At 58.1% G+C, this 26,996-nt stretch overlaps 1 protein-coding gene and 1 long non-coding RNA gene across 7 annotated transcripts in view; one reads left to right on the top strand and one right to left on the bottom strand.

Moving 5' to 3' along the window:
* Nucleotides 1–467: 467 nt before the first annotated feature.
* LOC124252114 (uncharacterized) lies at nucleotides 468–17,754 on the top strand. The gene is made up of 3 exons (XR_006891915.1): nucleotides 468–512; nucleotides 16,958–17,173; nucleotides 17,507–17,754. It is a non-coding gene; the product is annotated as an uncharacterized LOC124252114 (long non-coding RNA).
* The window catches only part of ADGRL1 (adhesion G protein-coupled receptor L1), a 28,077-nt gene continuing 11,883 nt past the window's right edge, over nucleotides 10,803–26,996 (bottom strand). For 2 of the 6 annotated variants that reach the window (XM_046685263.1, XM_046685264.1), the window contains 20 exons: nucleotides 25,974–26,058; nucleotides 24,019–24,819; nucleotides 22,833–23,147; nucleotides 22,011–22,114; nucleotides 21,538–21,723; nucleotides 21,211–21,249; nucleotides 20,882–21,065; nucleotides 20,597–20,719; nucleotides 19,894–20,108; nucleotides 19,426–19,596; nucleotides 18,765–18,974; nucleotides 18,457–18,677; nucleotides 18,215–18,281; nucleotides 17,769–17,860; nucleotides 17,053–17,221; nucleotides 15,709–15,837; nucleotides 15,431–15,527; nucleotides 15,209–15,337; nucleotides 15,058–15,075; nucleotides 10,803–14,620 (listed from right to left, as the gene is read on the bottom strand). In XM_046685263.1, coding sequence (XP_046541219.1) covers nucleotides 13,878–14,620; nucleotides 15,058–15,075; nucleotides 15,209–15,337; nucleotides 15,431–15,527; nucleotides 15,709–15,837; nucleotides 17,053–17,221; nucleotides 17,769–17,860; nucleotides 18,215–18,281; nucleotides 18,457–18,677; nucleotides 18,765–18,974; nucleotides 19,426–19,596; nucleotides 19,894–20,108; nucleotides 20,597–20,719; nucleotides 20,882–21,065; nucleotides 21,211–21,249; nucleotides 21,538–21,723; nucleotides 22,011–22,114; nucleotides 22,833–23,147; nucleotides 24,019–24,819; nucleotides 25,974–26,058 — 4,098 coding nt within the window. In that variant the 3' untranslated portion in view covers nucleotides 10,803–13,877. Of the gene's footprint in view, nucleotides 14,621–15,057; nucleotides 15,076–15,208; nucleotides 15,338–15,430; nucleotides 15,528–15,708; nucleotides 15,838–17,052; nucleotides 17,222–17,768; nucleotides 17,861–18,214; nucleotides 18,282–18,456; nucleotides 18,678–18,764; nucleotides 18,975–19,425; nucleotides 19,597–19,893; nucleotides 20,109–20,596; nucleotides 20,720–20,881; nucleotides 21,066–21,210; nucleotides 21,250–21,537; nucleotides 21,724–22,010; nucleotides 22,115–22,832; nucleotides 23,148–24,018; nucleotides 24,820–25,211; nucleotides 25,773–25,973; nucleotides 26,970–26,996 lie in introns of those variants that run through there. The other 4 variants (XM_046685261.1, XM_046685262.1, XM_046685266.1 and 1 more) reach the window with 3 other exon arrangements.

Here is a 26,996-nt window from a genome sequence, read left to right as displayed (position 1 = left end):
CCAGACTCCCCGGACCAATCCGCGGCGCTCCCTCTCCGGGCTGCGCGGGGGAGGCGGGACCATCTCTTGGCTCCTGCGGGTGTCCGCCGGGAACCAATCCCCAGAGTCTCCGACTCGGGCGTCAAGGGCGGGGGTGGGCGGAGTCAGAGCGCGGGGCTCCTCTCGGCCAATCCTGAGGGTTCACGCACCGGCGTGGCCGGCGCTTCGCCCCGCCCTCCCTGGAGGCGCATGCCGCGGGGAGCAGCGCTGTCAACCGCCGAGCGGTGGCGCGCGGCGCTCGCTGAAGAGGGCGGGTAGGGCGGTGCTCGCGCCCGCGGTGATTGGCGGGCAACAGTGGGGCGGGGACAAAGCCAGCTCTTTGAGATGTGACTGGCTGACTTGGCCTAGGGGGCGGGGTGAGTGAAGACCCGGCTGGGGATTGGTAGGAGAGGAGCGGAAGTCGGTCGCCGGCGCGGTTGGGGAGGGTGTGAAGACAGAGGAGGAGCGTTCGCGCCCTCGGCGTCTGTCTGCAGGTGAGCGTTGCCTGTGCTGTTGTGAGGGGCTCTGGAGTCGTGAACGTTTGACTTTTCTGAGGGGAGACGGGGCGGGGGCCACGCGGCGCGCTCGGGCCGGGGCTCTGGTTCGAGTCATGCTCTCGCCTCGCGAGGGCCGCGCGGGGGGAGTTCTCTGGGAGCGCGCCGCGGACAGAGTGTGAGGGCCGCTGGGGGGACGGGGACCGCGGACGGGATGTGAGGGCCACCGGGGGGCCGGGGCCGCGGGGGGATGGGGGCCGCGGACGGGGCGCCGGGCTCGGGGCGCGCTGGTCTGCCCGGTGCTCCGGAGGGGCGTGCTGTGGGCAAGCCTGTCCCTGCCCGCGCCCCGCGCTCACAGCCCGGGCGCAGAGCCGCGGAGCCCGCTGTCCCGTCCCGTCGCTCCGGCTCTGCCCGAAGCCCTGGACTCCCGGCGGCGCCCGGCCCCGGAGCGGGAGCCTGAACCTGAACTGCCGGCCTCCGCGGGGCCTCGGGCCTCTCATGCTCGGCTTTGTTTGGATCTAATTTCACGTGGTTAAAAAAACTTATTTTATGGTTCAAAAAATTGAAAGTTTTTCTCCCCTTTGAAACGATCTGGCTGCAAGAAAATCCGCATTTATGGTCGGCTGCGATTTCTTGGCAATCGTTGGGCATACTTGGGAATTTGGGGGACTGGAGGAAATCTCATTTTTGTCTCGTTTCCTGGTGTGGCTCCGTTGTTGTGAACGCCAGATTTAATGGTGGTTGAAGCTGCCGCGATGTCATGTTTTGCAGACGTTTAATTAAACCTTTATTCACTGACTCAGTGGTGTTCTTTTTGCATGTGAACCTTTTCCCTCTTGTTCCCGGCTTCAGCCGTTGCATTGCCCCTGAGACGCTCGTCAGCCCCAAGCGCTGGCTCTGCCGTGCCCATGAAGACAGCGGCCTGTCCCTAAGGCCTTCTCCCTGCAGCTGGCGAGTCACCTGCAGTCGTAAAGCAGATCGTGTCACTATGCTGCTTAAACTCGCATGGGCTGGTCCTACCTGGAGTGAAACCCAAGATCTTTCCTGTGGTGGAGGAGCCCTGCACCGCGGCCTCCACTGATCCCTCTGGCCTCGTCCGCCGGTCTCCCTCTGGTCACAGCTCTCCAGCCCTGCTGGCTTCACGCCCGCGTTTCGTTGCGCGGATCTTGTTCCCGCTGCAAGGCTTTGCACTGCTCTCCCTCTGCCCGGAGTCTCTTTCCTTCAGACGGTTGCCTGGTCATCTCGTTCTCGTCGTCGTCGGTGGTTCAGCTCACGTGCCTCTCAGAGAGGTCTTCCTGGACCATCCTAGGGGGGAGCAGCCCCTCCTCCGCCACCTCACCCCGCTCTGTGGCCCATTGCACCTGTCAGCACCTGTGGGTTGAACTGTGCTTATGCTCTCTCCTCGTCCCTTGGGGGATGGAAAGCTGATTGAGGGCAGAGAGCTCACCTGGCTCACGCTGACCCCTCCACATGTTTCCAGAGCTTAGCGCAGAGCCTCGAACATAAGGAGTCTTCAGGAGATGGTGTGTGTGTATGTGTGTGTGTGTGAGAGAGAGAGAGAGAGAGAGAGAGGAAGGGTGTCACTGAGCTAACGTCTGCACCGGTCTTCCTCTGTTTTATGTGGGACGCCACAGCTTGGCTAGACACACGGTGCTAGGTCTGTGCCCGGGACCCAAACCTGCGAACCCTGGGCCGCTGAAGCAGAGTGCAAACTTAACCACTGTGCCACTGGGCCGGCCCCCAGGAGATTTTTCTTAAAAAGAATAGTCCATCTGAAGTGTTTAGCATAGTGCCTGGGATGTGAAAAGCGCTCAGTAAACATGAGTCATTAGTAGTACGTGGTAAGGAGGAGAGAAGTCTCTGTTCTTAGGTGCTGCTACAGGTGTGCACACGTTCAAAGAAGTGTAAGAAATGCTGTAACAGTGTAGGTTTTTACCCCCTGCTGGCTGAAGAAGTAAGTCTTCTTGAAAGGCCTGCCACACCCCTGCCTCACACCCATTCCTCTCCTGTTTCCCTCAAGTGTGACTACAGCCCTGGATGTGGTGTTTATTTTTCTGTGCGTGTTGGTGCATCTTTAGGTGCACGTGTCTTTAAACAATATACGGTATTGTATATCGTGTTCTACAATTTCACATAAGTGATCTGTATAAAAAAGCGTCGCCATAGCAGGCCCGAGACTGTATGCTTAGAATGGCCCCTGCTAGGTTGGCCCTTGGCTGGTGTCTGGGAACCTGGACTTCAGGAGGGCGCCTGCCAGTCCCTAAATGAGAAGAGTAGCTCTCGGGCCTGAGCTGTTGGTACACGATGTGGTTGATGGTGAACACTGCTTTCCTTCTGGAGGCGGGGAACTTGCTTCTCACCCGGCCCTGAGAGATGCCCGGGGCACCCAGTGACTAAGGAGCTCCCCGGAAGCCGCCGTTTCGCACGTGTTGTCACAGCTCTGCCGTGGGAGCCGAGCACGCCCTCTGTGACCCACAAGGAGAGCACTGTGGGAGGCTTGTGCCTGGTCTCCCCGGGCTGCTTTGTGCTGTGTCCTTCTCTGTAAGGAATCACGCTGTGCGTCCAACTGTCTGCTGACTCCTGCGAGTCTTCCTGGGGAGTCACCGAAGCTGGGAGGTCTTGCAGCCCCCCGACCCAGTATCCTACTGAATATATCCTGACAGGGCTAGAGCTGGTGAGGCAAGTGAGGCGCAGAATGTCAGGAGGCGCCCATGCTCAGGGCAGTGTGAGTGCCAGCCTCTACCTGCCTGGCCCCGAGGGTGCGCGCCTCCAAAAATTGCCACTCTGGACGCCTCGTGTACCCCCCTCTAGGCCCAGCCCCACCTCTGAAACAGCGGCCACCACACTACTTTTGAGGTGCATCTCTGCTGACACGTGTGTAGCTCAAATCTGTTTCCGCTCACTGCTGGATCGCTGTGTTGTCTTACGTGGCGGGCATTAGCCACGTGTGGCTGCTGGGATTTCAGCTGGTCACAATTCCGTAAAGCGATCAGTTCACCTCCCCAGTCACACTTAGCCCCACTGCACCGTTTAATAGGCCCCTGTGGCTGGTGGTGCCGCCTTGGACGGTGTATATCGGGGACACTTCCACCTTCACGAGAGGTTTTGTTGGAGGGTGCTGACATATCTGTTTACCTCTTGCTTGATGTTTAGGTTGTTTCGGGTTTTCTGCTCTCGTGGACAGTGCTGTGGCGCTGGTTGTTGTGTGCGTCTCCTTGGGCACATGCGAGCTTCCCTGGGATCCGCGCTGAGGGTGTGTGGCTGGGTTGTGGGAGTGTTCACCTTTGCTAGATGTTGCCAGTTGGTTCTTAAAAGGATCATCCCACTTCTCACTCCCACCAGCAGTGTTGCTGTTGCTCGGTGTCCTTATTGGCACTTGGCATTGTCCGACTGTCACATTTTTGTCTTTCTGGTGGGTGTAAACTAGTGGTTTCTGTTTGCGTTGCCCTGATTACTAGTGAGGCTGAGTTGTTTTCCTCTGTTCGTTGACCATTTGCCTTTCTTCTCTGAATTGTCTGTTTATATCTTTGCCTATTTTCCTGCTGGATTGTCTTGATCATATTGAGTGCAGAAGTTCTTCTCACATCTGAGGCCTGTTCATGTGTATGGTGTCTGTTGAGGTTCAGAATTTATTATTATTATCGTTATTATTTTAATATCATTAGATGATCAGTCTACTTCTAGTTTGTGTTTTTTGTGCCTTACTTAAGAAATCTTACCCTGAGGTCAATAAGATATCCTACTGTGTTTTCTTCTGTAACTTTTACTTTTAATATTTAGCTTTTTAAAAAACAGACCTGGAATTTAGTTTTGTTTGTTATATGAGGTAAGACTGATTTGATTTTTCCACACAGATAACCACTTGTCCCAGTTCCATTTATTGAGTAGTTCGGTAGTTTTCAAAATGTGATCCCCTGAGAATCCCCAAGACCCTTTCAGGAGATCCGTGAGATAAACTGTGTTCATAATAATTCTGAGGCATTGGGGCTGGCCCCGTGGCCGAGTGGTTAAGTTCGCGCGCTCCGCTGCAGGCGGCCCAGTGTTTCGTTGGTTCGAATCCTGGGCACGGACATGGCACTGCTCGTCAGACCATGCTGAGGCAGCGTCCCACATGCCACAACTAGAGGAACCCACAACGAAGAATACACAACTATGTACCGGGGGGCTTTGGGGAGAAAAAGGAAAAAATAAAATCTTAAAAAAAAAAAAAAAAAAAATTCTGAGGCATTATTTGTGTTTCTCATTCACATTGTCAGTACAAAAGCAATGGTGGGTAAAACTGCTGGTGCTTTAGGCAGGAATCAATGCAGTGTCACCAAACAGAAGTAGTAGATGTCCTTGTGCCCTCATCACCACACACTCAGCGTAAAACAGGCATGTTTCACCTGAGCGTGCCCTGGAAGAGGCTGTGGGCGGTGCTAGAGCTTAGCCCTGGAGGAGGCCTAACGCTCTGCGCTGTGCGATGAGAAGTTTGCGGAGGGCATGTCTGCTGAGTGCTGGTGGAGGGTGGAGGGCAGGGCATGCGCTTACTGCCACAGCTATTGAATTGAGGTGGAACTGACGACTTTTTCATGGAATGCCGTTTTTACGTTAAAGATGACAGACTGTGCTTATTCAGATTAGGATGTTTGGCAGATATTTTCTCAGAAATGAAGGAAGTGAGCTGATCACTTCGAGGACAACTGATGGTTTGTTGCCAATGATAAAATTTGAACTGTCAGAACTTAGACATTGGGGCCGGCCCAGTGGTGCAGTGAGTTCGCACGTTCTGCTTTGGTGGCCCGGGGTTCACCGATTTGGATCCAGGGTGTGGACATGGCATCGCTTGGCAAGCCATGCTGTGGGAGGCGTCCCACATATGAAGTGCAGGAAGATGGGCACAGATGTTAGCTCAGGGCCAGTCTTCCTCAGCAAAAAGAGGAGGATTGGCAGCAGATGTTAGGGCTGATCTTCCTCAACAAAAAACAACGACAACAAACTTAGACATTTGGGAAACTTTTATTCACCACCATGAACCTGACAGCTCATATTTAAAGATTTTTCTGATGAGATCAGTGGTGATATGAACAAATAAGATTTTAAAAATATTGTATAGTGAAATGTAGTAACTAAATAGATCAGTAGCTTCCAAAAGACCAATGCATGATGTTACAAAATCCTGCATGGGTAAAAGATCAGTTAAAATTGTGAGGTAGAAGGGGCCGGCCCCGTGGTGCAGTGGCTAAGTTCACACGTTTTGCTTCAGTGGCCCGGGGATCAAGGCCTGGTTCCCGGGTGTGGACATGGCACTGCTTGTCAAGCCCTGCTGTGGTGGGCGTCCCACAATATAAAGTGGAGGAAGATGAGCATGGATGTTAGCTCAGGGCCAGTCTTCCTCAGCAAGAAAAAAAAGAGGATTGGCAGCAGATGTTAGCTCAGGGCTAACCTTCCAAAAGAAGAAAAGAAAGACAATTGTGAGGTAGACCAATGGGTTTCGATGTAACAGAGTGTGGAAAGCTCCTTCACACAGTTTCATATTTCACCTTGTGACTAACTTTAACATAGCACCACTTGTTGAGTCATGGTGTAGTAACAAAGTAGAATATCCCCAATTAGTTGAAAAGGTTATAACCTCCTCTCTTTTCCAACTATGTATCTGTGTGAGGCTGGATTTTCTTCATACACTTCAACAAAACAGCGCAGTGCAGCAGACTGACTACAGAAGCTGGTGTGAGAAGCCAGCTGTCTTCCATTAAGCCAGACAGCAGGAGCCTTACAAAATGTAAAACGATGCCATTCTTTTCACTACCTTGTTTTTAAAAAAAGATAGTTATTTTCCGTAAGATAGGTTATGTTAACATTTGATTTATTAGCTAATTTAAATTAGTTAAATATTTTCTTAAATTTGTCAGTTTTAATTTCCAATTCAGTAAGTATAAATAGATATAATTCCTTTCTTTCCCCATAAACAATAGATCTTTAGAGTCCTCATTAACTTTTTAAAAAGATTTAGGTTTTTTTAGAGCAGTTTTAGGTTTACAGCAAAATTGAGAATAAGGTACACAGATTTCCCATAAATCCCCTCCCCCCCACGCATAGCCTCCCGCACCATCAACATCTTGCCAGAGTGGCACGTTTGTTGCAGCGATGGACCCACACGGATGCGTCGTGATCCCGCAGAGTCCGTAGCTGATGTGAGGGCTCACCCCCGGTGTTGTGCGTTCCACAGGTTTGGACAAATGAATGACACGTGTCCATTATTATAGTAGCACGCAGAGTGTTTTCACTGCCCCCCAACCCTCTGTGCTCTGCCTAGCCCTGCCCCTCATTAATTCTTAGGGGGGTAAAAGGATCCTAAGACCAAACAATTTGAGATCCTCTGGATTAACCCATCCTTTCCCTGGGGATTTGTAACCCCTGTCGAGAGCAAGTTCCCATCTAGTCACAGGTCTCTTCCGTGGGCCTGCCTGTCCCTTCCCATGCTGACAGCACGTTGTCTTAAATGTTACCACCCTCTCACCAGTCTTGGCAAGGCGATTCCACCACCTTATTCTTTCTCCTTCCGGTTGTGTTAGTTATTCTTGGCCTTTGTTCTTCCACAGAAAGTAGGACACACACATACTTTTTTCTATTACAAAGGTAATATGTTTAATGGAAAAAATTTAAAAAATACGGAGTTGCAAGAAAGTAAAAATTACCCACTACAGATGAACGGTCAGTATGCTGGTGTACAGTTTTATATTCTGCATGGTAGATGTCTATACACATAGGTGTATATATATGTGTGCACACATACACAGTTTTATATATGTATACACACACTTTTTGCTTATACTTGATAAACATATATATATGTATATGACAAAACAAAACAAAACTTGGGTCATACTTTGTCTCTTATATCCAGCTTTTTATTCGAAGTCTTACTATGAATAGATTTCCACGTCACTTAATGTTCTCTGCATCATCGTTTCTAGTGGCTGCATGGCATTCCGTCTTTATGGATGTGTATTATTTGTGCAAGGATTTTCTGTGCTGAGACTTCAGATCATTCCTTGTGTTCCACTCTCAGACGCCTGACTGCCCCAGATTTCCGTGCTGCTGTCTTCGTGCGCATGCGTGGTTCTTTGGGTCTGCGTCCTGGGAGAGGCCTGGCTGGCTTAGAGTGAGGCCTTCAGTTGTGAGAAGCTGGGACCACTCGGACAGAGGTGGAGGGTTGTGGAGGACGGTGGACAGGACGGATGGAAAAGAGTGACAGTTTCAGGGGTTTGGGTGGAGGAGAGTCCCAATGAAGTGAGAAGTGATCTCGATGGGGGAGGAGGAGCCAGCAGGGCCATCCTCAAAGCTGGTTGCCATGACTGCATGTGTGAAAGGCTGAGAGAGCAGCAGAACGAGCGAGCGTGGAGCGTGGGATGTGTGAGGTGAGGGCTAGCCCCGGCCCGGCCCCTGGGCCTTCCCAGGAGCTTGTGGGAGAGAGCCAAGGCCTGTGCTTGCAGTCCTCCAGGGATCTGAAGAGTCCTCTGTATTAAGGTCCTCCCTCTGCTGGGCTCCCGCAGGCCCTCTCTGGACAGTCTCATCCCAGGTGCCAGGGTCCTCCAGGGCATGGTGTGGTTTGTGGGCGTCCCTTCTGATGCAGGGAGCCTCCCTTCTTGGGTGCCATGCAGGGCTGGCGAGCGGCGATGGCACGTGGGCAGCTGCAGCCCAGCGCAGACAGCCCTAGAAGCAGCCCTGGGTTCAGAAGGCCACGCTGGAGGCCTGTCCGCTCGCTCCTGTTAGCTGATGGATGCACATGCATCCCCTGACTGTTCTGGGCGTCAGCTTCTGCAGCTGTAAAAGGGGGCTCCATAAAACCTGCCTCTCTGGGCCGTGGAAGGGATTGAATTGGCAGCATAAGGAAAGCATCTCCAGGGTGTGCGGACGGCTTAGTAATCTTATTTGAGAAACTAATTTAATTTCATTTGTTAATCATTTAATTAATAGTCCCACTTCAGTTTCCTCATCTGATAAATAGGGATTATAATACATACCTTGTGATCATTAAATGAGGTGAAATGTAGGAAAGAGCTCTGAAATGGTAAATCTCAACATAAATGTTACTGTTCCCGGGCATGTGCGGGTGGTTGCCCCAGGTGTGGACAGGCACCACTAACAACCGCCTGTGGGTCGGAGGTGGTCAGGCCCAGCAGAGTAAGCCGTGTGTGTGGTGGAGAAGGGTATGTGTTAGGCAGCATCAAGGGCCCGAAGGCGAGAGAACGGCAGAGTTGTAGCCTCTCAGCTTATGCCAAGATTAGATTTCAGAATCGGTGTGAGGTCAAAATCACATATATTTACATTGAACTACCCTTATAGCCCCTGGACTTGCTCACAGAGCATCTCTCAGGAAGTCCAGTAGAACCAGTTCCTCTCCCAGATCAGGAGCAGGTTGCCTTTTCTTGGGTTGGGCACTAGCTAAAATACTGAGCTGCAGTTTCAGGTCCACGCTGAACGAGAGCCTTAGCATCACACAGTGAGAGACCGTGGGGACTGAGACCAGCTGAGGGAACAACCGAATCACAACTGCCAGCATTCTCAGCTCTCATCTCAGGCTCAATTCAACTCTCCATCCTTTAACAAATATTTATGATCAGCTGCTGTGTGCCAAACGCTGTGCTAGACAGTGAGGAACAGCAGTGAACAAAACAGACCATCTACATCACCTTCTAGTGGTGGGGGCAGACAGTAGAAAAAAGATGGTTTGTGAGATGGGAGTACTGTGGGAGACAAACAAAGCAAGAGGGGTCAGGGGGCAGGAAGTTCTGGAGTGGCCCACTGCAGTTTCAGTGGGGCAGGGGGGAAGGCCTGCTGAGAGGCTCTGATTTTCAGAAGCCCTGCAGGAGAATAAGGAGCCCTGTGGAACAGCCAGTGCAAAGGCCCTGAGGCAGGCAGGAGGGGTCTACATGTTTATGGACAGTGAGGAGCCTAGTGTGGCTGGAGTGGAGGGAAGGAGGAGAGCTTTGGGGATGAGATCTGATGCTGTAGGGCCTTGTGGACCCTTGTGCTGACCTTGGTCTTTCATCAGGGCAAGAGAGGAGGCTGTTGGAGAGTTTTGAGCTGAAGAGGCACAAAATATGCTCACCAAGATCACTCTGGTTTCTGTGTTGAGAAAAGCCTGAGAAGGGACAAGGGAGTTAGTTAGGGGACTATTGCAGCAGTCCTGGTGAGAGACTGGTGGCTTGAACCAAGGTGGTGAGAACTAGTTAATTCTGGATGTTGTGAAGTTAGAGCCACCACTGAGTTTGCTCCAGGTTAGAGGAGGGATGAAACAAGGGGAGGAGTCTCGGCATGGCATGGACTCAGTGGGGAGGCCTGTGGGAGGAGCTGGGTGGGGGGTCAGGAGCAGCGTTTAGGATGGGTTAGGTTTGAGGTCCTACCAGACACAGACACCCAGGGCATGTGGAGGAGGAGGTCGTTGGGTGTGTATGGACCTGGAGCCCGAGGTAGAAGTTCGGGGTGAAGCTCTCTGTTTGGGAGTCGTCAGCGGATAGACAGTATTTAAAACCACCAGATGGCACGAGATCTCAGGGAGTGAGAGCAGGGAGGGAAAAGGTCCAAGGCTGGGCCCCTGGGCCCACCGACATGCAGGGGTCAGATGAGAAGGAGCCTACCAGGGACTGGGAAGGAGTCACTGGGGAGGTGGGAGGATAAATGGGAGGGTGGCCTCCTGGACACAGGTGTTGAACGCAGAGGGCTCGGGAGAGGTGCCTGCCCCGTGGGTTGCCATTGTGCGTTCTGAACAGGGGCAGTTAGAGCTGAGAATGTGAAGTCCACGTGATGCAGTTCCACTGTGTTGTCGTGTTTGAAAACGTACCATTCCAGCAGCCCGCGGGAGTCGAGGAAAGGCGGTTAGAATCAGACCAGCCGGGTGGGAAGCTCCTGTGCTCTGCTCTAGTCCAGCCTGCGGACAGGTGTCCGGGCCAAGCAGGGCTTCTGAGACCCAACATGGCACAGTGGCCTGGGCCCGGGGGGCCTGGGTGTGCATCCAGGCGCTGTAAGCCTCAGTTTGCCCGTCTGTAAATGGGAGCTCTGATAACTTCCACGCTAGTGTCTGTGGATTTGCAGAGAGAGTGCCCCTGAATTGCTCAGCTAGGCCCAGGAACCTCGGAGTCCCCGAACCATTAGTGACCTGTGACTCGCCAGGCTCTGCTGTAGCTTCTCTCCACTTGGGTGCAGGTACCTCTCCATGCCAGAGCTCGGGGTGCCCTGCACGGGTCCACTCACCCGTGCCTCACCCAAAATGAGTCACACCACTCGTCATTCCAAGAAATCTTAATTTCTTTATTGATTTTTTTGACTCAACAATTTTTTTAAACTTTTTTTTTTCTGAAACGTTCTTGTTGTTATGAGCCTTTTGTTTTGTTCTCGTTAAATGCACTCGACCCAAAATTGGTTTGGCATATCGAAAAGGAGACCAAGGAGGGACTGGGGGAGTGGGGGCGGGGAGGCCCGAATGGACAGAGAAATCGAGGGTGAGAGAAGAGGAACACAGAGACGGCGAGGAAGACACAGGGAAGGAGGTGGAGACACAGAGAGAAAGGAGGGCCAGGGAAACCAAAACCAAAACCAAAACCAAACCCAGAGAAAAAGAACTAACCAGGTTTAAAAGCAAATGAATTCAGGAGCCCAAGGAAGGGAACAGGAGAGGAAACCAAGACCCTTCCTTCTCTATACCGGCCCAGCTGGGTTGGGGGTGTCAAGGCACCAGGTCTGGTTGGGGTGGGGAACACCTGGGCTCTTAAGGTGGCTTTGTGTGGGACTGCAGTGGTGTCCAGCCCCACCAGGTGACCCTGCCACGCAGCTCTGAGGCCTGGGAATCCACCTTAGTGATTCCGGCTGGAATGGGAACCAAGGGACCCTCTCTCCCCTTGATTGTCAGGTCTGGAGAGATCAAAGGAGAGCTGGGCAGGGGAGAGGGAGCAGGGCTCCATGCATGCCTCCAGTCCCTTGGGAACTCTCCCACTCCTCCCCCCCAAACCCTTTCTGCCAGCCCTCTCGCTGGTGTCAGAGGCAGCCTCCTCCGGCTCTAGCTGGGCTCCTGCCTGGGTCAGGCCAACTCCTCTCATCTCCTGCCGGCCGCCCCTCCCCACAGTGGAGCTTCTGGCCTAGCGAAGCCTAGGAAGCACACGGAGCTGTCTCCTGCTCTCCTCACAGAGCCGCCTGGGCAAGACCATCCCCATGCTTACTTCTCATTCCTGTCCTGACTCACCTGTGGTCTTCTGGTGAAAGAGTTAAACCTTCCTACCAGAAAAAACCAGAGATGGAACCCAACCCTGCCTTCTCCACACACCTGTCCCCCTATGCAGGACAAACCACCATCTTTGGTCTGACCCCTTCTCCCCTAACTGATGGGGACAAACCAGCCCCAGCTCCCCAGGAGAAGGGAGGGACTTTCTAGCAGCAAAAAGGGTCCCTCCAGCCACCTACCTTTCCCCCAGTTCCTCCCTAGAGCCCCTCTCCCTTAACCCAAAGAAGTTCATGGCAGCAGCAGACTTGAGACCCGAAGATGTCTGGAAACTCATGGCACTTGTGAGAAAAGAGGAAAGAGCGGAAGAGACAAGGAGGGCTCAGACCCAGCCCTGGGAAATGGCAATGACAGGCGGGGCTAGTGTGGCAATGGGACTGTGCTACCTCCAAAGAGCTGGGGGTACTGGGAAGGCCAGGCTGAGAGGGTGGGGAGGCCCAGGGGAGGTGCTCAGGAGACTGCCCAAGCCTGGAGCCTCCAGGGTCTGCAGGTTTGGGGCGGAGCCCCCAGAACGTGGGTGTCTTGACCGCAGGCCTGTATCTGGCTTTGCCTCCCTTGTGGGAGGGTGTAGGGTGGGGAAGGTGGTCTCTCACCTTTGCTCTCCTGCCCCAAGAGAAGACCATCTCACCACTCCCAGCCCCTCTCCTCAGTCATACCCACCACCATTGAACCCTGCCCCCCTCATCCTCCTCCCCCATCAACCTCTCTAGGTGGGAAACCAGCCCCTTCATCCCTAGCCCAGAGTCCCCAGGAGCAATATACAAGAAGCAGGAACTCAAAGGGACAGCACAGCCATCTTGGCAAAAGCATCTTTGGGTGTGAGGGTGCCTCCCCTGGGCCAGTGGGGAGGGGACGGGGACAGGTCCCGGTCCTGGGGCAGGCAGTGAGGTACACGCCCCAGGAGGGCTCACTGATGCCAGGAGCAGGAGGCGACAGACGGGTGCCGGGAAGGAAACGGGTTCTTTCTTTGTTTCGCTGTTGCTTCTAGATTTTGTTTTCCGTCTCTGGATTGTAAAAAGCTGCTCTGGTGGCCCGCCCACCCCGGCTGGGGATGCACATGTACACGGAGAAGTCCTGGCTGCCAGGCCCGGCGGCGCCGCTCTGCTCCGGAGAAAGCCCGGGCTGGCTGGGCCGCAGGCTCCCGGTGGCTTCAAGTGATGAGATTTTCTTTTTTTTTTTTTTTGTCTTTTTTTTTTTCTTTTCCATTTCGTTGAAATATTTACAGCAATGGGGGAGGAGGAGGAGAGAGGAAGGGGTAAGAGGGCCCCCTAGGGAAAGATCCAAGCCCAGGACCCACTCCCCAGGGAGATCCAGACCCAAAATCTGCTCCCCAGATAGCCGAGCCCACAGGACTGGGAACTACCCAGATATGGCCACCCCTGTGGGCTGGGGGCCCTGCGGGGAGTTGTGCTTCATCAGGAGTCACCCCAAGGGAGGGGGTCATTGGGTGCACTTGAGGGCTGAGGGGGCAGGCTTGCTGGGGAGGCAGGGCAAAGAGCAGAAGAAAGGAGCTTCAGAGAATGTTCCACCTTTAAACCACCAGCCACAACTGCCCATTCTGCTCACCCTGGGGCTTTCTGCCAGGCCAGAGGCCACAGTCTCCAGAGAGCAGGGAGCTATAGTGCAGGAGGAACCTGTCCATCTGTCCTTCTGCTCCCACTGCTCCCTCTGGGTGCAGCTGGCAGCATTTCTGGCTACAGAGAGGAGCAGCTGACAGGTTCCATCCAGCAGGGCCTTTGGCCCAGGGAAACCAAAGCCCTCATTTCCCTCCAGGGGGTAGGAAGAGTAGGGGGAAGGGGGAGTTAAGAGTGGGCTGCACCCTTCCAATTTCTCCTTCCTCACTCCCCTGGGGACCTCTTGGCTCCTCCTCACTCTACTTCCCCCAAATCAAGCTGGTGCGCATGGCTGGTGGGAAACCCTGTCTGTGAACCTTGCACCTCAGGCCCCCATGGCAGAGTCCCCGAGGGGCCTGGAGGGCCCACAGCTGAGGGGCGCCTGGAGAGAGTGGCCCACCAGCCACTGCCTCCATCAGTCTCCCTCTCCCACCAGAGCCCGGCCCAGGGTTCCCTCCCTGGCCTGGGCCACCAGCCCCTGGTCCGTGAGGTCCCTCAGAGACTGGTGACCAGCTGCATCTGCCCATCCCCATCGGGTCCTGGCCCCTCGAGACCTGGGGCCGCCAGGTAACCCTCGTGGCTGGGCCGCCGCACCTGATAGTAGCCCTGCAGGGGGTTCCGGGCCACCAGGGCTGGTGGGCGCGAGGTGTAGTAGATTTCAGGGGGGCCAGGGGGCGCAGGTGGGGGTGGGGGCAGGGCCTCACTGGGCCCTTCGGGGCTGCTGTCCGGGTAGGAGGGCGAGTCCCGCAGGTTGGCCCCGCTGGCATAGAGGGAGTCCCGGCCCGGAGGGGAGGAGAGGGGCCGGCTGGTGGCCCCATCCTCCGCCGTGCAGCTCTCTGACTCATCCAGATCGCTCTGGTACAGCACCGACTGGGCCCGGGGCAGCAGCAGCGGCTCCTCCAGGGCTTTGTAGAGAAGTTCGATCTCTGCCCGGTCAGCACCCCCGGGCCCACCCGCCTCTTCCTCGCCACTGCCCCCCGGCGCTGGCGGCACAGGGGGCTCAGGTGGCGGAGGGCCCTTGGCGCCGCTGCCGCTGCCACGCAGGTTGTTGTGCACCAGCTCCGAGATGATCATCTTCTCGAAGGCAGCAGCGTCAGCCAGATTCCGGCCTCGGGGCGGCTCGGGGGCCCCGTCCCCTGGAGGGAAATCCCCGCTTCGCAAGGAGTAGCTGTTGTTGAAGTTACCGTTGAGTGGCAGTGTGTCCATGCCGCAGGCTTCCCGGCCGCCCAGGGGGTGCTCTGCAGGCCGAATGGGTTGCTCAGGGGCGCCGGGCAGCGAGCCCCACCGATGCGAGGAGGGGGGCTGCTTTCCCCTCGCTTTCTGGGGGCTCACCCCTAACCTCAGGGACTGGGGGCTCCTCACTGGCAGTGGGGACACCAGCTCAGCAGCAAGTTAGTGGAAGCGGGTGTGGGGACCAGTTCCCCCAGAGTCCCCTCCCAGCTGGGGTACAGTCTCAGCTGTGTGAGGAACCCTGGGCGACCAGGTCCCTTTCCTGTGCTTGGACCCTTAGCCCCTGCATTCCCCACCTGAGGCCCAAACACACACCCTCCATCAGCTGCCAGGCCAGAGACAGTGGGGGGCACTCAGTTCTCTTCCCTAAGTGAGGCCATCTGAGGGCCCACTGTGGCTTTCCCCTCCCGGTCTCGGAAATGTCACCAGAAAGAGTCCTACTTACTGGGTTCCCGGTAGCTCCCTGCAGGTGCCGGCCAGGAGGAAAAAGAGAGAAGGTGAGAGTGGGCTTGGAACACCGAGTTCAGACCCCTCGGGACGCAGCCCCCTGCTCCCCAACCTGGGCTATCGCCCTCTCCCAGCTCCAGAGTTCTCACCTGGGGAGTTGAAGACTGGGGGCGAGGAGGGATTGAAGCCCACCGACTCGGCAATGAGGGTGTTGTAGGGGCTGGTGCCCCCACGGGGCTGCAGCACGGGATTGGTCAGCAGGTGGTTCCCCATGGTACCTGCCCAGGAGGTCAGAGGTCACAAGGCGGCCGAGAGACATGGGCCTGGGAGTCTCGAGGGCCTGAAGGCAGAGGGGAGGGACGCTGCCTCACCTCGGTTCAGGGTGGGGGTGCTGTTGATGTCTCCTGCCATGAAGGAGGACTCCGTCTGTTTCCTCACGGTGTCATTCCACATCCTCCGGATTCGGCTCTGGGGACACAGCCCAGAAGTGAGGGGGCCTTGCCGCCCACCCTCCAGGACCTCTCTGAGACCACTCACCTGGGGGAACCACCAGGGACCTGGTCCCAGTGCTGCCCCGCTTCTTGAGCTCTTGGGTCCAACACTCAGCCCCAGGGAGCCCTACCTGGTGCCCTGGCCCCAGCCCGGATACCTGGGTCCCCGTGTAGTAGCGGGTGTTGCTCCGCATGGCTGAGGTCTTGAGCGAGCCGTGCGCGCCCCCCGGTGGGGAGCGGATGCAGCAGTAGGAGTGCCGCAGGCACTTGCTGTACTCCTTGTGCACCTGGGGACGAGGACAGACAGTTGGCAGCGGGCGCCCACCTCTGACGTCAGGAGCCTTACTGCGTCCTGGCTCCCATCCTTCCTTCTCCACCCCTGCCGAGTTTCCCACCCACCCATCCATCCTCTCAACAGAGCTTTGCTGAGCATCCTCCATGTGCCAGTCGTGGCTGAGGCCCCAGGGGAGCCCAGACAATTCAGACGTGAAGCCCTGCTGTGGACAGACACATAACACAGACGCAACATCAGTACGTGATGTGGACGTCTGATGGCGTCAGGCGCTGCGAAGAGAACTAGGGCCAAGAAAGGGGTTAGGCTGTGCTGTCGGGGTGGGGAGAGTTGTGATTTCAAATAGATCAGGGGAGGCCTCACTGAGAAGACAGTTCAGCAAAGACCTGAAAGAAATAAGGCAGTGGGCCCTGCTACCGTTGGGGAGAGGCAGGACACACATCCTAAGGAGGGTCCATGTCAGGTGTCGGAAAGAGCAGAGGAGAACGCGGCGGGAGGACGGAGGAGAGGAGCGGAGGGGGCCTGGGGGCTCCTGAAAGTATGTCGCTGTCACTCTGTGTGAGGTGGGGCTGTGCAAGGATGCTGCCTTTGACTGTGTGTCCTGGGGGCCATGTAAGGATGTCACTGTCCCTGGGTGTCTGATGGGGGCCAGAGGACAGCTGTGAGGAGAACAGGGATGCAGTCAGGCTTGCAGCCGGGACTCTTGTGATCGCTGCCTCCTTCACTCCCCACCTTAGCCTTACCCACCTCACTGCCCCCAGACCAACAAGGCTCTGACCAGCCCCCACTGCCTCAGGACAAAGTGTGCCCAGACTACCCTGCTGCAGTCCTGAGCTGCCCGCCTGTGTGCCCTCTCCACAGCCCTCTGCTTATCTCCTTCCTTTATTTTTTTTAAGACTCAGATTTTAACATATTTTATTTAAAAAGGAAACTTTCTGTCACCACGAAGCTCAGAGTTCATCCCATGACTTATTCAAGGGGAAGCGTGCCGTGTGGGTGGTGCTCAGAGTCCTCTGCCTCCTGGAGGGCCGCCACCACACCCTGCCCTGTGCTCTCCCTGCTCCCCAGTCCTTCTTTTCTCCTGCCTCAGGCCGCTGTGTCCTTTTCTTTTCCAGAACCCTCTTTGCCCCTGGCGGAATCCTCCCTGAGCCCGAGCCACACCCCCCTCACAGCAGACAAAGGCCCCACCCCACGCGCCTCAGCGCCTCACCTTCTTCTGTAAGGCGCAGTGAAAGACAAAGATGAAGACGCCCTGGAAGGCGTTGAAGGTGGTGAAGAGGTAGGCCATGACCACCGACTCCTTGTTGATGAAGAGGAGGCCAAAGGCCCAGGTGAGGCCCAGCAGGAAGAGCAGCGCGATGGCCCCTAGGGCCCAGGATCTGGGGGAAGGACAGGGACGTCAAGGCCCCTGCCAGCTGAGACGCCTCCCCACGGCCCTGCTGTGGCCCTCTTCGGGCGGGCCTGCACGTGGCTGCAGACCCACCTGGGGAGAGGAGGCCTCGGGGGGATGGCTGCCGGGCTGCACTTCTGCCCAGCCTGGGCCGAGGGGCAGGCAGAGGTCGGGGTTCGGGGCTTTCAGAGTGGTGAGTCGTTCCCAGCTTCCTTCATCTTTTTGGCCATGTTTCCACCCTTACACTATCTTTTGCTGCCTGTTTCTCTTTAAGTTGCCCATGATGGACTCACCTCTGGAACTCAAGCCTTGCTCTAAGCACTTATGTCCTCTAAAGCACAGGTTGGATGTGCTAATGCCCTGTTTTCTAATACTTGTTAAGGAGATACATAACAAGCACAATAAAACACTGTCTTTGTCCTTAAAATCACATAGTGTGACCCAAGAGGTGCGAGCCCCACGTTTTAGGAAACCCTAGGAGAGGCCGGGCTGGTGTGGGCGACTCAGGGACAGGCGTGTGGGGAGGGGGCGCTCACTTAATGTTGTCAAGGCGGCTGGAGTCAGGCTTGAGCACGGACGAGCTCCGGATCATCTTGTGCAGGGTCACCATGAGGAACACCAGGTTCACCTGAAGGGACGAGGGGAGGCGCTGGGCCAGGGTCCCTCCACCTCTCAGTGCGAGCTCCCGGCCAAGTCTCAGCTTCAACCCCTCTTCTTCAGGGCCACCTCTGCTGGGGTACCTGCCCCCAGGTGCTAGCCCCTGGTCTAACCGGCTGGTAGTGTGGCTCCCCCTGCTGGGAGGACAGGGCACCGGCCCCACACAGAGCAGGGGCTCAAATCCCAGCTCCTGGATAGACGCCTCAGTGTGGAGCTCTGCAGACCCACGGGGTTCAAGGGCTCGGGAAGAATGGGGGTCTATGGTCAAGGCTAACCGGGATGAAGGACAGGCGGAGTACTGTGGGCATACCACCTTCCCACTTACCACGATAACGAAGGAGACGGGCCCGATGAAGCTCCAGATGAAGTAATTGTCCACTCGGAGCCAGCAGCTGTAAAGGAAGTGGGCCGGGGTAGACGGGGGCGGCGGGTCTTCCCTCCAGCCCCAGGCACCCAGGGACTCTGGGGTTGAGGCCTCGGAGCTCCGGAGGAGGGAGCCCAGTGCCCCAAGGGTCCCGGTCTAGGGGTGCTGCTGAGCAGGAGGCAAGCAGGAGGAGGGAGACTCACGCCTTCTCGGTGCCATAGCTGCGGTAGTCGATGGCGGCCGCGATGCCCACCACCAGGGCCGGGAAGCAGTAGCCGCCCAGGTAGTAGTACTTGGTGCGGGAGTACTCGCTCTCGAACACCTCCACCAGCAGCAAGTAGAGGTGCACGCCCTCCAGGCAGAGCCAGGAGAAGGCGGCCAGGAAGAAGTAGTGCAGCAAGCCAGCGAAGATGGGGCAGGCAACCTGCGGGCGGGCCGGGCAGGCGCCACAGGTGAGGGGCTGCCCTGCTGGGGGCCCCTCCCATGGCCCCCGGCCCTCGCCACAGCCCACCTCATACTGAGTCTTGTCTATCCCGACCAGGAAGAGCAGCTCGGCCAGGAAGAGGTTGATGCATAGGTTCTTGTGGATGGTGTTGCGGTCCGTCTGTAGCCCCCGCAGGAAGCAGAAGGTGGAGATACAGATGGCTAGGCAGACCAGGGAGATGACGATGCCCACCCAGGTGATGACCGACAGCAGCAGCTCATTGATGCGGCCCTGGTACTGGGGGACAGGAGCAGGGGGTGCGCTCAGCGCCTCTGGCCTCGTGCAGAGCCAGGCTCACCCTGGGCTCAGCCAGGTGCTGGCTGTGGGCAAGGCCATGAGCCATGAGCTCCGTGATATGGCTCATCCGGCCTTCTGCCCGCTCCCCCCGGCCAATCTGCCGGCCCCCCACCCCACTGCAGGTGGCGCGCTCACTTCCTCATGCTCTGGAAGGCTTGTGGAGAGTTGACAAAGGTGACACCAACTTGCTTCTCTAGAGTGCCTTGGGAGAAGGTGGGACCATGACCAGGGAGAACCAGATATATGGCCTCATGCCCCGGGCAAGATTGGTGGCCCCCCATGCCCATGAAGCTGGCTCCCTGGCACCGCCCATGCATCACGCTCTCGGCTGCCATGCAAAGCCGGGCCAGCACGCAGGCCCGCCCAGAGAGCGGAGCGCCGGCCAGCTTACGATCTCGCGGTGAGCCATGAGCACGGCAAAGTTGGTGAGGTGGCTGCAGGCACACGTGGTATGGGTCTTGTTGGACTCCACCAGGCGGCAACCCTGGGTCGACCAGTAGCCCAGCATGGAACGCTCCGAGTAGTTCCAGAAGGAGCAGTTAGCATTGAAGTGGTTCTTGGCCTGTTGTGTGATGGTGGCCAGTGGGTCAGATCCAGGGAGTCCCGTTCTAGCCCCCACACCCAGCTACAGGGATAGCGACAAGTGAGAGAGAAGTGCCTGGGGCTTCAGGCTCCAATGACAGTCAGAGATCTCTGGGGACAGATAGCCCAAGCTGCTGAGGTGGGGGCTGGCAGGCTGGTGCCCCAGGAAGGGTGGTAACTTGCTCCCACGGTGGGAGGACACACAGTGGGGGGAATGCAGCCTGGGAACACGGAGGATGCTGGACCCCCAGGAGGGAGGAGGACCCCCTCGGCTCACCTCCAGGTGGGCCACGGTGAAGATGACAGGGTCCATGAGGAAGACGCGGCTGGACTCCTTGTTGATGGATGCTGCAATGACCTGTGAGTTCACCACCAGGGAGGCACCCCCTGGGCTGCCCGCGCCCGCGTCACCCGCCAGCTTCACCGTGGCATTCTCAGTGGACAGGAAGAGGCCCAGGTTGTTGTAGAGAATGAAGACGACCTTGACCACCCCTGGGGAGGACAGGCACAGTGGTATGTGCCGTCACCCCTCAGCCCCTGGGCCCTCCGAAGCCAGGCCGTGGCCCAGGTGAGCGGGGCTCAGGGAGCCCTTCCACGGCACTACTGCTCAATTCCAAATGGCAGGGCAGTGAGCCAGGACACACAGGGCTGGGTCCTCTGCCCACCTCTCACTTGCTGTGTAACCTCGAGCAAATCCCTAACCTCTCTGAACCTTAGTCTCAAACAGGACAATCCTCCCTGAGCTATGAAGATCAACTGCTACTGCCCAGGAGAGAGGCCTGCAGACAGCAATGTGTCTTAGATGCTATGGATCCTTGGAGGGACCCCATGAAATGTAAAATGTCACACTAGCTTGAGTGGGGGACATCTCTGTGTTGTTATGGGTCCCAACCTTTTCTCAGATTCTTCAGCCCGAGGCAAGTGGAGAACAGCCCTGCTCTGTGAGCAGGCGGGGAGGCTAGCACCCGCCAGGCACTGACCGTTTCGGCTGTTCTGCTTGATGGTGTTGGCCGACAGCTGGATGGAGTTCTCGCTTGGGTACTCCTGGGGGAACACCAGCTCCTGCACTTGGCCCTCTGTGTTGAGGACTGTGACCTCCAGGACTGTGGAGACAGGGGATGGCAGGGCACATGTGGTTGGGGTCTGTACCTGGTCCGGGGGCCTGGGCTGCAGCAAGAGGCTTGAAGTTGAGGGCCAGGGTGTCAGGACATCTTCGGGTTCAGGATTTGCACCCGGACTTGCGCCAGGGTGATTGCAGCACTCACCCACATTCTGCTTGGCGGCCAGGAAGCGGGCGGGCTCCCTGACGTTGTCGGCCAGCAGGAAGGCGCCCTCCTCTAGGACATCCAGGAGCATGGTGGCTGTGTGCACCTGCTCCGTGGCGTTCATGTCCTTCCAGGACTCGAGAGCCTCTGGCCGTAGCAGGTTGTCCACTGTCTCCACCACAGCCTGCGTGGGTGGGGGGCGGTGCCATAAGGCCCCCACATCCTCCAGGTCCTCGGGCTGGGCTCCGTGTCCCCTCCTCTCACCCGCCATCCCAGTGCCGCCAGGGGTCGGCCCACCCCCTCAGCCGGCAGGAGCCTCGGGGCCTCACCTTGATGTAGTCCTTGCAGGTTCTCTCCCGCTTGTGCATCTAGAGAAAGAGACAGAGGCCATGAGGCCCGGCCTGGCCCACTGCCGTCACCTCCACAGTTGCGCCTGGGCCCTGGGGCGCTTGCTCCTCTGCATCTGCACCGATCTGGGGCTGGGCCATGAGAAGAGCCGTTTCTAAGGCTCCCCAGCTCCCAGGACCATCCAGGGCAGGCTTGGGGTCCGTCCTTCCTCCCTCTGACCACTGTGGGGTGCAGCCCAGCTCAAAGGTACCAGGCCAGACACTCCTGAGCCCCCAGGGCAAGGTGCCACCCCGCTGGCCCTACCCCACCTTGTTGTAGTTCTTGCCAGCCGACTCGCGTTCGATGGGCCGCAGGGCCTGCAGCTGGGCATCCAGAATGTCCAGCAACTGCTCCATGAGCTTCACGGAGGAGGACACGTCCCCCGCGTAGATGGAGCCCCGCGTGTGGCGGGCCAGCTCACTGGCAATGTTGGCCGCATTCTCCCCGCTCTTGATCTGCATGAGGCGGGAGTGGGCCCCCACTCCGTCAGAGCCTGTCTCGCTTCCCCACGTTCCTTGTACACATGCCTGGCCTGCTTGGCCCCCTCGGCCCTCTCTCTGCTGCCCTCCCCATCTTCCCTGCTCCCTCTGTAGGCCAGGGAGGGGACCCCACAGTCCTGGCTCCCAGACCTGCCGGCCTGTCTGTTGCCCCAGTTGCTCCACTGCCCCTGCCGTGCCCTGCGCCCGGCCGCCCGGGGCCCAAGCTCATGTGCCTGTCTGGGAGGGGTGGCGGCTGCAGGTACCTTCTGGGCCACCTGGTTGACCCAGGGGGAGGTGCAGTTGCTGAGGTCAGGGCCCCGGGGGTTCCAGAGCCCCAGAGCTGGTAGACACTGGAAGGAGGCAATTCCTGCAGGGACAGACAGACAGAAACAGAGAAGGGAGCCACAGGGAGGGAGAGACGGACAGGCCGAAGCAGGGAGAAAGTTGATGACGGAGTCGGGGATGAGTGGGTGAGGAGAGAGGTGAGGGGAACACGCAAGACCAGACATGAGGGGGCCAGACAGTCAAGAGAGGTGTCACTCGGAGGTGACGTAAGCCACCCTTCACTCCCTGTAAGCCCTCCCTCTCGGCTCCCTTCCACCTTTGCCTATCAGAATTAAATCCTTCTAGCAAAGGCCATCCTGGAAGCCCTCACTCTCCATGAAGCCTCTTCTGACCTTCCCCTTGGATCCCTGGAGATGGGGTCCTGGTCCCCCTCCCACCTCCCGCCATGGCACTTCAGCTGCTCTCTGTCCTGTTCCTAGGGCTGTTCCAACTCAGCCTGAGGCCAGGACCCATGTCACCTACTGCAGGTGCCCTGCAGGGTCTGCCCAGCACTTTGCGTGCAGCAGGCACTCCTTATCGCAGGAGGGGACAGGGGATGGGGCAGGGGGCACTAACTGATGTAGGAGCTGTGCTGGGCTCTGGGGACACAGCTGCAGAGGTCAGACGTGACCCCTGCCCAAAGCCTATGCTCTGGTGAGGGAGACGGACAGGAAAGTACATCTACGCTAACCTGAGTAGTCCCTTCCCTGGCCAGACAAGCAGTGGCCGCTCCCCCAGCCAGCCATAGCCTCTGCACTCACCTCGAGTCCCCTTGGGGCAGGGCCTCTCCACCAGCATGCCCTGCTGGGTGGCCGGCCACTGGACCCGCCGCACCTCTCGAGGTTCACAGAAGAGCTCTGGGGACACGTGCAGGTTGGGGGCCGGGGGCCGCCGGGTGCTGGGGGCTGGAGCTGTGGCCAGAGGCAAGTCGGGTCCCAGTTGGTTGATGGCACCCACGGGGTGCGTGGTGAGGGGTGCCCGGCGAAGTGGGGTGGTGGCTGCAGGTGAAGCCGTGCTGGTGAGGGGTGTGGGCCGGGCTGTGGTGGTCGTGCTGAGCGGGGGAGAAGTGGCTGGGCCTAGAAGGGAAAGGGGATACAAGACAGCGTCACCGCCGTGCTCAAGGCCCTGCCACAGCCTGGCCATGCACAGGGTCCCTGGCATCCTAGCATCTTCCTCGCATCGTGAAATGGGAAGGGGTCCTGGTCCCCACTGGGTCTGGCAGCACATCTCCCCCAGCCTCTCCGCCCACAGAGGTCCCTCACACCCACAGTTCCCTCTAACACATCAAAAGACGGGAAAAATTCACCTATGTGCACCCAGAGATCTGAGAGGGCACCCCAAGAGGACAGGCCAGGAAGGTGTGGTCTGGGGCTGCCGGACAGAGCCCCCTTCCAATCTCCTGCTCTCACTCTGCTCTCTGTAACTTGGCCGCAGCCCTTCCCTTTGGGGGCCTCCGCTGCCCCTCTCACAAATGAGGCTGGACTAGCTTGGGGAGCCCTGGGGCTGCTCAGAGCCGGCTTAGCGCAGCTGAGGGGAACAAACTGTGGAGGTTGACCTCATGCCCATCGGCAGCTCGGCTTCTTTCTATTTTAGCCGTATCGGGCTTCCACCCAAGATTTGGGATGACAAGAGCTGACAAGGGCCAGGGCTAAAAGCACACAGGCCCCTGGAACAGGCAGTGCAGCTCAGTTGTTCAAAGCCCAGAGTTCTGGGTCCAAATCCTCAAAAGAAGGAAGCAAACCCATCACCCGTGGGTGCTTCAGTTCCCTCTGCTGTAAAATGGGGCAGGGACCATCACCATCTCACAGACTGGGAGGATCCTACGAGGCCACAACCGTGTGGGTCCTAGAGCCACCTGTCATGGCTGTGCGACCCTGACCTCCAGATCCCTAACTGCTCACGCAGCACGCCCGTCCTGGGCCCAAGGAGGAGGGGCGTGGTGCTCACCAGCACTGGGGTCGGGCGGCCCGAACTCCAGGCTGTAGCGCACCACGAAGTAATTGTTCCAGACGTAGAGCTGGTTGTCGCGGGGGTTGTAGTCCACGGAGGACACAAACTGGTAGGGGTTGGGGAAGGCCAGGCTGACTGGCTCCTCGCGGTTGGCATTGGTGTTGAAGGCGTAGTCCACGCGGTTGCCGGCCGCCTCACTGTCGTCGTCCACGTACACGGAGCGCAGTACGTAGAGGACCCCACACACCATGAAGGCGTTGGACGCCGAGCGCTTGTCGTAGCCCGTCTCCCACGTGCCCTCGAAGCGCAGCGTGTAGGGGTTGAGCTGGCTCACCACCAGCCGCCCATTGTTGCCCTCAGTGGCGTAGATGACCCACAGCCCGTTCTCGTCCACAGCCAGGTCGATGTCGGTCTTGCCCCCCCAGCGGTAGGGCGACGTGTCGTGGTAGTTGGCCGTGTTGATGACCGTCTCCCCGCTCTTGATGCGCGTGCGCAGATCGTACTTGACGATGTTGCGCGTGCGCTCCTTGTTGTAGAAGACGGCACCGTCGTAGACCACGAAGCCTGTGCCATCCACGCGGTTGGGCAGGCGGTAGGTGGTGGTGTGGCGCGCAGCCACGTAGTCTTCCCACGAGGCGTACTCGGTGAGCGTGTCGGTGCGGTAGGGGATCCAGGGCATGACGTAGATGCGGTCACCCGCCTGCAACGGGTCCTTGCACCACGCGCCGGACTGGTGCTCTGACTCGTGCGTCGAGGTGGGCTCCAGCACCTTCTGTAGGGTCCCTGGGCACACGAAGACTGGGCCAGGCGGGTGGGTGGGGAGGATGTGGGGGAAGGACAAGCAGGGGCGAGGGAGGAGAGAGAGAGAGGGAGGAGAGAGAGAGAGGGAGGAGAGAGATAAGTTGGTCACGTGGCTGGGGGGAGCCAGGCTGTCCCCTCCTGCTGCTGCAGTCACGGTTGCTTGGTAGGGCTGGTGATGGGAAGGGGGTTTCTGGGCTGGGACCCCCGCCCCGCCCAGCTGCCCCTCTCCCTGGAGATGTCAACCCTGGAGGCCATTAAGAACAGGGTTAGTGGGGGAAGGTGGTACCCCTCTTTCCTTCTCTGGCTGCTAGAGACCCCACAGGCTGGGGATAAGGGGTTTGGCAAGAACCCTCCCAGATAGTTCTGTAGGGGCCGGAAGATCTCCTCACTGCAGCTGCTGGCGCTTTGAGGTTCCAGGGACTCAGCGCCCTGCCCCTTCGCCATCGTCTCCACCCCATAATGGAAGAGCTAGGGTCGAGGGTCCCATCCTTCACCAACCACACCAGGACAGATTTTTTATTTTTAACTCCACTTTCTTCCTCCTGCAAAAATTGCAAGGTAGAATGACATTTCCGAACCCACTGAGGGTGTCAGGAGCACTCTCCTATTCCAGGGTGGGGGGGAGGCACCCAAGGTTTCTGATGCAGCCTGTGGCCCCCCACACCTGGCACCCACGCAATCAGTAGCCAAGGAAAGCTTTACGGAAAAGTTGAGCCCCTCCCAGAGGGCGCCCAAGCCTGCCCCCAGCCGGCAGGGTCTCTCATGGGGTCTGTTCAGCAGCAGACACTGACACTGGTGCGCAGGGTGCAGTGGGGGGTGGGGACATGGGGAGGGAGGGGGCTCCCCAGGAGAGTAGGGAGGGGTAAGGAGAGCTGCGTGGAGGGAAGAGAGACAAGGTGTGGGGGGGCTCGGCGAGGTCCTGGCTCCAAGGGAGGCACGCTGGAGACCACCTGGGAAGAAAGGGTTAGTGCTGGCGGAGGAGAGAGGGGTGAGCAGAGAATTCACTCCAAGGCCCAGGCCCGACCGAGGGTCCCTCGGGGGACAGTCCCAGGTCCAGCTCAGGGGGCAAGGGAGGGAACCAGGTGCTAGGATAAAGACCCAGCCCACCCCAGACAGGCCCCCCACCTCCCCTGGCCCGGACCCCGATTTACCTGCGACCATCCCCGGCTCGGGAGGAGGGACCAAGGCAGCGCTGATGTCAGAAAGGTGGGGGGCCCCGCCCCACCCCCCCATTCCCTGAAAAGGAGGAAAACCTCAACTGCATCTCCTTGGCCGCCGCTGGCCTGCCCACCCTGCCCCGTCACGCCCCAGCGCCACCTACTCCTGGCCTCCCCTTACTGACCCAGTGGGGGTCTGGACTCTCATAGTCAGTGTGGCCAGGCTCCCCTCCTCCTCCCAGAGTGGTGACGGCCAGGCACCCCTCCATCCAGGATGGTTGGGGCCTCCCTCTCACCTCCCTGCTAGCAGGACCCACAGACAGGCCAGGATGAAGGTTTGCAGTGAATTCTCTGCTCCTGCTTGGCCTCTCACCAAAGCAGCCAACCCCAAGGGGGACAGGGAGGGCTGGGACCTGCCGCCAGCTTAGGGGGCGGCCCCAGTGGCAAGAGCGGCTTGGACAGGAGCCACTCTCCACTCCCCCACATCCAGCCTCACTCTTCAGCAGGCTTAGGTGGGGGGATATCCAGCCCTCCCTTTACAGCATCAGGGACAGCTTGGCCCAAGGGTCCCCAGGCACAAAGCAGCTAGGAACAGGCCATGCTTTAGGAAGTGGAGGGGAGCCTGGGGCCCAGAGATGGGCAGGAACCACAGGGATCCTGGCTTTGACCCTGGGCTCAACCATCTCCCAGTCCCCAGTGCCTTGAGGGGTCCGTGCACCCTCTGTCCAGCACATCTGGCCTCTGCCCTTTTCCTCTGTACCCAGGTCTCCCCTCTCCCCAAGCTGAGCCCCCCTGCCAGCTCTGTGGGGCCTGAGCAGATGTATTTGAGTGGGTGAGGGGGACGGTGGGAAGTCTCAGAGCCTGACCTGGTCAGATGGGTGTGGAGGAGGAAAATGTGGTTAGAGGTTCCCCCGGGGTTAGGGGGAGAAGATGAGGAAGGGTCTGCCTGGGGCCTTTGCCAGCAAGGACCCCACCCCAGCACCAAGCTCCCAACACCTCCTCCCCCCTCTCCCCCCC

The sequence above is a fragment of the Equus quagga genome, chromosome 14 (assembly GCF_021613505.1).
Source record: "Equus quagga isolate Etosha38 chromosome 14, UCLA_HA_Equagga_1.0, whole genome shotgun sequence".
In the NCBI taxonomy this organism is placed as follows: domain Eukaryota; kingdom Metazoa; phylum Chordata; class Mammalia; order Perissodactyla; family Equidae; genus Equus; species Equus quagga.
This window is presented reverse-complemented; position numbering and strand designations above follow the sequence as displayed.